The 10,712-nt window shown below is 35.5% G+C and overlaps 2 protein-coding genes across 3 annotated transcripts; both read left to right on the top strand.

Moving 5' to 3' along the window:
* Positions 1-2,066: 2,066 nt before the first annotated feature.
* Positions 2,067-4,445, top strand: LOC107677263 (low choriolytic enzyme-like). Of its 2 annotated transcripts, none has more exons than XM_016472107.1 (10): positions 2,067-2,109; positions 2,351-2,429; positions 2,625-2,628; positions 2,725-2,790; positions 2,870-3,013; positions 3,177-3,294; positions 3,574-3,752; positions 3,855-3,936; positions 4,020-4,144; positions 4,310-4,445. In XM_016472107.1, coding segments are annotated over exons 1-10 (819 nt in total). In that variant the 5' UTR covers positions 2,067-2,089; the 3' UTR covers positions 4,312-4,445. The 2 variants fall into 2 exon arrangements, with proteins under 2 accessions (XP_016327593.1, XP_016327600.1); XM_016472114.1 differs by having other exon boundaries at positions 2,094-2,121.
* A 1,946-nt stretch (positions 4,446-6,391) lies between these two features.
* Positions 6,392-9,142, top strand: LOC107677275 (low choriolytic enzyme-like). Its single transcript, XM_016472127.1, has 10 exons — positions 6,392-6,416; positions 7,050-7,134; positions 7,333-7,336; positions 7,433-7,498; positions 7,578-7,721; positions 7,916-8,033; positions 8,193-8,371; positions 8,474-8,555; positions 8,639-8,763; positions 9,006-9,142. Coding segments are annotated over exons 2-10 (792 nt in total). The 5' UTR covers positions 6,392-6,416; positions 7,050-7,062; the 3' UTR covers positions 9,008-9,142.
* The last annotated feature ends 1,570 nt before the right edge of the window (positions 9,143-10,712 follow it).

A 10,712-nucleotide genomic window follows, 5' to 3' on the forward strand; every position in this document is an offset into this window, starting at 1 on the left:
GTGTGTGTATATACTGAAAAAAGCAGCTTTATAATATACTAGTAGTCTAATGCTAATGCATTTCCAATGAGCTGAAATACAATTGAAATGTACTTGAAGTACATTAAAACGATGCTTCAAATATACTCTAACTGTAGTTCATGAAGTATTAAAAGGACATTTTAAATGTATTTTAAGAAATACACTTAAATTGCACTAAATATACTTAAAGTGGTTCCAATTTAACAATTTCAATATGTTAAATATATTACAAATAGATTAAAATCAAACTTAAACATATCTTGAAATACACTTAATATACTTAAAGTTGTTTCAAAATAATACATTTAATATGCACTTAGTATAGTATAATTTAAATATAGTAAGTATGTCTGAAAAAGCACAATTTAAATATATTTCTTTTTCACCTGGGATGACATTGCGTATATTTGATGGGGTGGAAGCATTGCTTAGCACACACATATGAAAGAAAAATGATTTTGTGGAAGACAGATATAGATATATAGGAAATGACAAAATGTTGAGAAATTAATGTTTAAATGACTCTATCAAACATATGTACCTTTTTGAATGTAAAAAGTAACAGGTGCAAATGAGGAGAAGGCACAGAAATCAGTTGACTGCAATAAATGCTATCAATTGGGTAGAAAATGACTGGGTCATTTTCATTCAACTGTCCCTAATGTAACAGATTAAAAATGAATAAACAATTGTCAATGTATTGTGAACAAACAACTAAAATAATTTGAAATTGATTGATAAATCGTGTTTGAACACAGCAGAAAGTATGATATATGATAGCACTTATTCCTAATGACTTTCATACAGCAGAACAGTACAGTAAATTCAATGCCTGTCATTAAATTAATATGAAAACAACATTAATTTGGTTCTGTCTTACTAGCACATCTCCAGCTATGCAGGGGTATGTAGCGAGGTACGCAATAGGATTCTCTAGATATCTGAGCTACAACACCTAAACGAATGGATGATTAAATTCAAGAAAGAAATTTAATAGGAGATTTAACACAAGTAAGAATGACAGGATACTTAATGAAGTAAACACTCTTACTGTTTCTGATTCATCTGCATGTGAAGGTACCATACTGTGACAGGGAAATTCACACCTGTTCTTGATTGAAGATTGAAGGTTACACAAGACTGAACTCACTGACTAAAGAAGAAAAAAACACTTGCATGTTTATCATGTTTTTTGCTATTCATACCAGCAAGTACTGTTCTGAGCATTCCCCACCTCTGAACATGTGGCCACAGAAAAATTGCTGTGGTCACAATTTTAAGAAAATGTCAAGTACTTTTATATTATTGTATTTGCACAACATAGATTTGAGCTGATAACTACATACTTAAGTTTAAGTACAGATTTATAAAAACAAAAAAAAGAAAAGAAAAAAGAAGGCAACAGCCAAAACGAAAAAGCAATAGTTCACAGCTGTTGGTAGTTTTGTTTGCAGCTATGATTTTTATGGTATAGATTCAGTGCACAGTCAGGTGAATGTGAATTGAACAGCTTATTCTTTACCCTCTCAGACTCTTCTAAATCTAACCTCTGTGTCCAGAGCTGCATCACTAAAGGGAACTACAACAGCATTCAGTCCTGTGGGTACACAAAAGAATCGTACACAAAACCAGTTCCTACAAATTTGATACTCACTGAATACAAGTAAAATAAATAAATTAACAATAATAATAATAAAAATAATAATAATATAGATGCCTAAATCTAATGTATGGCAAACAGTTTTCTATATGGTGGACACAATACAAAATTATAACATATCTTCATGGTAGTTGTTATGGTTTTGTATTAAATTGTTGATCAGCTTTTAAAATAAAAAATACAATATAAATTACATATGAAAAATATATTGTTTTAAGAAGGGAAAAAACAAAAATAACCGATACGTTCTGATGCTTTTATCAGAGTTGTTAATGACACGTGTTCCAGTGAAGGGAATTTAACACCTGTTCTTTTTCAAACAAGGTTAAACAATCTCATCTCTTTTGCCCATATTTGTAAAGAACATTGTGATATAAACTCGCACCAGGGTATAAAACGTGTTGCTCTATGAATCTTGAGAGATTGAGGTGAGAATATTGGTATGTTTGAGGTGTCTATTTCAGCTGATTGCCATTCATGCGGTTGCTAGATTGTAGGAAATGAGGAAAGGATCATATATTTACTGAAAACTTAAATAAGTTGTGTACCATTTGATCAAGTTATGGCTATGTATTTGATTTCAGACCTTGGTTTCATATGAAATTACTGTATTTACAGTATCTGTAAATTCTGTCTCACCAAACTGCTGTGCCCTGGTTCTTTCTGCAGGTCTTTGGCTGCCATGTTTGTGACCAAGGTTACTTTTGGCCTGTTGGCCTTCATGCTGGTTTTCTCAGCTGAGGGGAAGGTAAAACATATTTTCATATATGCACATACAGTATATGTATATCACCTGTTTGCATATGATGCATGCAATTTCTTTATACAATAACTCATGTAATATTGCAGAATGTAATATGATAGCAGTGACGTCATTTAATGTTTCAATGTTTCTCTTCCATGTCTATTTTGTGTGTGGTGTTCTGGCATAACTCACATGCAGCCTGGTAAGTCAAATACTCCAGCAGGCTGACAGTTTCTACATGATGAACTGATTGAAGTACTAGTTCATTAGTGAATCTGTTGATGTGTTTTTATTATAGTTGTTGAGGACAAGTCTGCTCAGCTGTCTGTGTCTGAACTGCTGCACAGAGCCAACAGAGGCATCAGTATGTACTCACCAATACACATCATTATGCTGCAACTGTTCTTTACTAAACGGTCCCAAATGAACTGTTTATGTGTTAGTTCCTGAACCTGATGAGCCCAAGCTAATGGATGACATTGCTGTGAATGAGAGAAATGCTGATCCCTGCACCTCCTATGGCTGCCTCTGGCCCAAATACAGCGACGGCAAGATTTATGTGCCTTATGTCATCGCCAACCACTACTGTAAGTCACTAGTGTTATGATTTATGTTTTTACTTCTTACATAAAAAGGTAAAAGTAGGTCAAATTCTGTATCCTTGCTGAAGTAAATACCTTGTGCATCCTGCTGAGATGTTAATTAAAAGATGAACCTTTCCATAGCAAGCTCTGACCTTTGGCCTTTCAGCCTCCCGTGAGCTGGAGATCATCCAACGTGGTCTGGACTCTTTCTCCTACAGCACCTGCATCCGCTTCTTCCCCCGCAGCAATGAGAGAGACTATATCAGCATTGAATCTCGCAGTGGGTACATAACGCAACCAAAATCAAAATCAGAAAAACATCACAAACCAACACAGAATCATTTTCAAGACAATGTAAAAAAATACCGAAGTAAAAGTTAAGGTTGAGACTACAAACAAATACATTTAGAAAAAGAATCAGAGGAAGAAGCTGATTTCCATCAGAATGAAAACTACATTCCAAATGTAACTTGTGATGAAAAGTGCATCAAGATGATGAAGAGATAAAGGTAATATTCAGAGATGGGTCAAAAATGTATATTTTATGGATCTCTGTCTTACAGATGCTACTCGTACGTTGGTCGTCAGGGTTATGCCCAGACTGTGTCTCTGGCCCGTAATGGCTGCCTTTACCACAGCACTGTGCAGCATGAGCTTCTCCACGCTCTTGGCTTCAACCATGAACAGACTCGTAGCGACCGTGACAATCACATCCAAGTCATCTGGGAGAACATCATTGATGGTACATTGTTAATAACATATTCATTTCTGAAGAATACATGTAGCAATTAGTTCAGTACTGTATTGCACATCTACTAGACTAAATGTTTTGTTTGTTTATCAGACATGAAGTACAACTTCAACAAAATCGACACTCTAAACCAGGGAACTCCCTATGACTACGGCTCTGTGATGCAGTATGAGAGGTGAGGGAGCTTCCAGTATAAGGAGATGCCGTTTCTCTGGTGTAACACTGTCATCTAACTGCATCTGTCACTCGCTCTGTCAGATACGCCTTCTCCAAGAATGGCCTCCCCACTATGGTTCCCATTCCTGACAATAATGCTGCGCTGGGCACATCTACCGAGATGAGCCAGAATGACATCATCAGAATCAACAGGCTCTACCAGTGCTGTGAGTGTAACGACACACACATACATTTTTCTCCTCCTTGTTCCAGAACTCATACTTACAAAAGAACTACAAAAAACACATTACATTTGGTGGAAAGTTGTTGAACATAGCACATTAAAATGTTATATATGTAAACTGTTACATATATGGTTTTCTCATTCATAGGAACAACAGAATGTTTCTTCAGCACCCAGACATGCCGCCTAAACTACAATGAAAGTTGACTCAAGTATCATGGATGGTGTTGACTTCTGTGCTTACTTGAATCGCCAATAAATTTTCAATCAGAGAGAACATAAAACCTTTTGTCAGTTGAATTTTCTCTGGCCTGACTGACTGTGTGACTTTTTTTTTCAGATAAAATTGATTATTCCTGATTTATTCATTATAAACCAGTGTGGATAATGCATTTGTGATGTCTTCGTTTGCTATTTTAAATATGACAATGTAAAGAAAACATGAATTTATAGTAATAGTTATCTTTTACTGACTTGATGTGGGAACAAATAGTTTCCAAAAGTTCAGTAGACCTACCATATTCCTAAACCTAAAACACTGAATTACACTGTTGGGTCACATTTGTTGAGAAATGTCTTGCTTACGTCATGTCTGTAAACACAGAAAGCGGGTAGTGCTGGTGTGTAAAATTTGAACAAACTGTTCTCATTCTCAACCCTTCCTGCCATCTGTGGAATCACCCACCATCAAAACAAAAAAAAACTCAAACTACTGCTGTTGCACCAAATATCTTGCTTTTCATATTCATACAAACAGCATGATTTCAAGAGTGATTTTGTTTGGAATACAACAGCTCAATAATCAATAAATTAATGTTGAGTAATTAACTGCATTACAAGTGCTTTTAAAAATATTAAAAGCAGTTGTAATTGTTGTAAAAGCAGTTGTAAAAATATTATGGCTGTGACTAGAGATATGGATTTAGGATAAACTGCACTTACAAAGTGTGGTGACAATTTAGAGAATTTCTGCTTTTATATTTTCCCAAATTAGATTTGAGTCAATAGCTACAATTGAACTGAACATGTATATTGCAACAGCCAAAAAACTAAAAAAAACTATTAGTCTTGGCATTTTATCATCTGATGTTTAAAAAACAAATAAAGTATTTATACAGTATTTTGTTAATTGCTCAGTTCATCATGAAGGACATACATTTATTTGTTGCACTGTGATCAAATTTTGAATGTTGTGGTTCAGTATAAACAAAATAAAACCACGAGAAACATTTTATTGTATCTAATGCAGTTTTAATATACATAAACCTGAAGACCTGGTGGTGCTGTTGATCAAAACAAAACCTGTAATACCAGACATGACTCAAGTCTTAATCTTATCACTTGAGATCTGACTCTTCTTTAAAAGCTAAGAGCAGAGATTGCTGAGAACACAGACACACTGCAGTATATCACTGATGTATGCTCGCATTCAGCGCTCACAACAAGGAGTAGGCCAGACTCTGCCCTATAGCTTGAGAGGGGGCAGAACCTTTGGTTTGCTGCTAAGATTCTTGTTGCATTTTATAGCCAGTGAGTAAACCAATCATTAAATCCACAGCAACATCTGCCCTTTGCCCTTCCAGACTCCAATGAGCTGGAGATTCTAGTGTTTAGATTCTTCAAAATACAGCTCCTGTATCCATTTGGTGAGATGATTACAATGCATTCAGTCCTGCAGTTACATACAACAGCACAAGAAGATCAGCAAGAATCACAACATAAATATTTGTTGAAATAATGGAAGATTAGATTTATGAAGAAAAAAGAAAAGAAAATTCATAACAAATTATATAAATTAAGGTTTTAAAACCAGAGACAAAACAACTGAATTAATTTCCAATTTATGTATTAACTTACAACAAAATGATAGCAAATGAATGAATACTAACTTCATATTATATAATTATGCCCCAAGTGTTTACATGTTTATGCAAATAACACTGATATGTTGTAGATATAACTCATATAATGAAAGTAGCCTGCCTTATGCGTGTTGTTGAATGGTACATGCTGTTTAGTGGTTCATATCAAACATACAGTGCAAATGTTCTCACTCATAGGTTTGTGTGTGACGTGTTCCTATATGAAGCAACAGATGAGGGAATTTCACACCTGTTCTCTTTCAAACAACATGTCAGCATGTCTACTTCACTTCTGGCCATATCTGTAAAGATCGTATAGATACAGTCTAGGTATAAAACCTTCTTGTGGCTGTAGTGTTGCACTGGCTTTGGACATCTACGGTAAGAGAACTGGTATGCTTCCTTCTCTCTGTTCAAAGAAATCTATATTTTACCAAACTGTAACATTGTTTGAGCATTAGATGAAGAAAGGCACATGTTCATAATAATTCAATTCAATTCAAGTTTATTTGTATAGCGCTTTTCATGATACAAATCGTTGCAAAGCAACTATACAGAAAATTAAGTTTCTACAATATTTAGTAGTAGCTTATCAGTGGTGACTGTCAGTTAATGTACATATGGCAGAAATGTATGGAAAATCAATTAAAGATGTAATCAAACAGACGATGAACACTATTAACAGCAATTATTATATGATGCAATCAAACTTATACAGCATGTGATTATAAAGTAGATCAAAAATGTATTGTATCCCATTTTGTGTCCTCCTTATGGATCTGTAGTATTACTGTAACACATAGAATTAATCAAAGTTATGGAGACATATTATGATATGAGCCCTGTGATGGACTGGCCACGTCTTCAGGGTGTTTTTCCTGCCTTTGCCCAGTGACCATATACAGAACAAGAGGGTAGAAAATGGGTGGATATTATGATATGTTGATAAATATTAGTAAAAGAGCTGAAGTTGACCTTCATTTGAGGCATTCTGCCTAAACAGCTGTGCCCTGGTTCTTTCTGCAGGTCTTTGGACACCATGTTTGTGATCAAGGTGACTTTTGGCCTATTGGCCCAGCTCCTTGTCTTCTCTGTTAGAGCTGAGGAGATGGTAAGACACACACACACACACGCACACTTATATCAGTAGGTTGTAAATAATGCATGCAAAAACATTGCATTATGCATGCACCTCTCTGATACTAATAATTGTTATAATTAAGAATGTAAATTTATGAGTTTGACTTGAGGTAATGTTTCTCTTCCATGTCTATTTTGTGTGTGGTGTTCTGGCATAACTCACATGCAGCCTGGTAAGTCAAATACTCCAGCAGGCTGACAGTTTCTACATGATGAACTGATTGAAGTACTAGTTCATTAGTGAATCTGTTGATGTGTTTTTATTATAGTTGTTGAGGACAAGTCTGCTCAGCTGTCTGTGTCTGAACTGCTGCACAGAGCCAACAGAGGCATCAGTATGTACTCACCAATACACATCATTATGCTGCAACTGTTCTTTACTAAACGGTCCCAAATGAACTGTTTATGTGTTAGTTCCTGAACCTGATGAGCCCAAGCTAATGGATGACATTGCTGTGAATGAGAGAAATGCTGATCCCTGCACCTCCTTTGGCTGCCTCTGGCCCAAATACAGTGACGGCAAGATTTATGTGCCTTATGTCATCGCCAACCACTACTGTAAGTCACTAGTGTTATGATTTATGTTTTCATTCAGAGCCCAAAGAGAATAAAAAACAGGACAGACTCTCTAATGTTCCTGATTTTAGGGCAGAGCCTTACGATTAAGTCTTATAATCAGTGCGAATGCATGTTAATGCGAAATAAAAAAAAGTTAAAATTTCCATAGCAAGCTCTGACCTTTGCCCTTTCAGCCTCCCGTGAGCTGGAGATCATCAAGCGTGGCCTGGACTCCTTCTCCTACAGCACCTGCATCCGCTTCTTCCCCCGCAGCAATGAGAGAGACTATATCAGCATTGAATCTCGCAGTGGGTATGTAACAGAGACATACTGAATGAACATTTCACATTATTGGCAAGATAAGAATGACAGGTAGAAGCCTCAGAATGAGAATTACGCTTAAATTTTAGAATGATGACAATGAAAAGGATACGTATCTATGATCAAGAGATGGATTTTATTGTCTTACAGATGCTACTCGTACGTTGGTCGTCAGGGTTATGCCCAGACTGTGTCTCTGGCCCGTAATGGATGCCTTTACCACAGCACTGTGCAGCATGAGCTTCTCCACGCTCTTGGCTTCAACCATGAACAGACTCGTAGCGACCGTGACAATCACATCCAAGTCATCTGGGAGAACATCGCTGATGGTACATTGTTAATAACAAACTCATTTCTGAAGAATACATGTAGCAATTAGTTCAGTACTGTATTGCACATCTACTAGACTAAATGTTTTGTTTGTTTATCAGACATGAAGTACAACTTCAACAAAATCGACACTCTAAACCAGGGAACTCCCTATGACTACGGCTCTGTGATGCAGTATGAGAGGTGAGGGAGCTTCCAGTATAAGGAGATGCCGTTTCTCTGGTGTAACACTGTCATCTAACTGCATCTGTCACTCGCTCTGTCAGATACGCCTTCTCCAAGAATGGCCTCCCCACTATGGTTCCCATTCCTGACAATAATGCTGCGCTGGGCACATCTACCGAGATGAGCCAGAATGACATCATCAGAATCAACAGGCTCTACCAGTGCTGTGAGTGACACACTACTGTCTAGAAACCGAACCACCACTGTTTAGTGCTGGATGAATAAATGAGTGATTGCATACATTTTCACTGCATTCTAGCAAATCTGTGATGATATACTACACAAAAAATATTTTTACTAATGTACATATTACCTTCATGAGTATTTATGAATGCTTTTTTTACTTTTAGCACAAAAATAAGTAAGGGGAACTTTAAATTGACCTTTGGTGATTTCCCTACCCTTTAGGAGCAGTGAAAATGCATTTAGCACCCAGACTTGCAGTGCAGAAGAAACAATTCACTGAAGATCCAAAGTCTCGTGGATGTTGTTGACTACTGTGCTGAACCAGCATCATTCTATCAGATGTGTTAAGCAAAATAATACACCAATAAATTTTCAAATCAAAAGAATGAGTGAATTTCTGTGAAGAAATGCATCATTCACATTTTTTTAAATAGTAAAGTATATCTAATAATAAATGTAATCATTTAAATTTAATATAAATTTAATTTAATAATAACACACACACAAATTCTTCCACATGGTTCTAAAGAGGCTAAATGATCCTGACTCAAGATCAGTGATAATGATAATTAATGATTGATTTGATGTGGGATGTTTGCTTACAGAATGCAAGATTTTACAGCAGAGACATACAGAGTTTCATGAAGTAGTTAAAAAAAATCGCAGAATTATCTTATTGCACAATGCATCAATTTGTACAAAAGGGGACATCTTTGTAGTCTTACCTTTTTTTTATTAGATTATGATTTTTAGGATTCTTATATTGAACTTTGACATACTATGCATTAAATAATATTTTTATGGCCATGAATAAAGACAGCAGCAAAAAACAAATGTGAATTTTATTTAGATATATTTCACTTACAAATCATTACAGTAAAATATCAGTAATAAATCTGTTAGGTTTATATGTAATAAAGTTTCTTCACTCATCACAACTAATGGTTTAATGACCCAACTCTTCCATAAACATAGCAGAAAAAATCCAGCACAATGCTGGATATAATATCAGAGACTGTAAAACTGAACTGCACAGAACAATGTAAAGGCATAAAAACATTTAATTAAACTCCTAATATGAACTATAAAACACATTCACCCATAATTCCTTAATTCCTGTTCAACGCCCCTCCCACACCTTTCAAAACTCACTAGTTGACATTTGTATTCTCCTGTCAGTGTTTTTCAATAATTACATGAACAGAGACAAAGAACAATACCATTTGATACTGGCTGTTTTAACAGAGGTCATCTGCTATTCAATCGCTTCAGTCGACGTGTACGTAGCGGAGAGATGGAGAATTCACCTCAGCTAAGCTTTTCTAGTAGCTATCACTCAGCTTCAGCTGCACATTTTCCGTTTCTCGTTTAATGCGGAAACAATGTAAGTGTTAAACACTATATAGATGACTGAGCAATGTTCAACCTTGTAGTTATAACACAAATATTGACTGATTGTAACATAAAGGTGCTGCAAACACATACCATCTCTGTATAAGTATAGTGTTCATGTTAAAATTGAGATTTCACTGTTGTTGGGGTCCTCTGCATTTAACTTAACTTAAAACTAAAGTTGAGATAAAATACATGCAACATTATGGCTTTGAACAGAATAGGCCTACGATATTGCTATACGGAAACAAAGAGACTACAATGGAATCACTGATAGGACAAGCCACATTGCTTTTCATGCCTGTGAGATTTAATATTTTATATTGCTGAATAACTACAGATGTAAATCATGTCTTAATATGATAAAATCGATCTTGGCACAATTTAACGGCTGTTATGCTGTTTGTTTTTGCCAGACCGATATAGAAGAATCCACATTTTCTGCACTGATTGTGTCAAAAAATCTGTGGAATTCTACAGAATTTATTTAAACATAGTAAATATATATATATATATATATATATATATATATATATA

The sequence above is a fragment of the Sinocyclocheilus anshuiensis genome, unplaced genomic scaffold, assembly GCF_001515605.1.
Source record: "Sinocyclocheilus anshuiensis isolate Anshui unplaced genomic scaffold, SAMN03320099.WGS_v1.1 scaffold1677, whole genome shotgun sequence".
In the NCBI taxonomy this organism is placed as follows: Eukaryota; Metazoa; Chordata; class Actinopteri; order Cypriniformes; family Cyprinidae; genus Sinocyclocheilus; species Sinocyclocheilus anshuiensis.

Coding starts and splice junctions, on each gene's coding strand:
- LOC107677275 (XM_016472127.1), top strand. CDS start 7,063: ATGTTTGTGATCAAGGTGACTTTTGGCCTATTGGCCCAGCTCCTTGTC. Junction 7,722..7,915: donor TGTCATCGCCAACCACTACT/GTAAGTCACTAG, acceptor TTGCCCTTTCAG/CCTCCCGTGAGCTGGAGATC. Junction 8,556..8,638: donor TCTGTGATGCAGTATGAGAG/GTGAGGGAGCTT, acceptor TCGCTCTGTCAG/ATACGCCTTCTCCAAGAATG.
- LOC107677263 (XM_016472107.1), top strand. CDS start 2,090: ATGAATCTTGAGAGATTGAG. Junction 2,110..2,350: donor ATGAATCTTGAGAGATTGAG/GTGAGAATATTG, acceptor TTCTTTCTGCAG/GTCTTTGGCTGCCATGTTTG. Junction 3,937..4,019: donor TCTGTGATGCAGTATGAGAG/GTGAGGGAGCTT, acceptor TCGCTCTGTCAG/ATACGCCTTCTCCAAGAATG.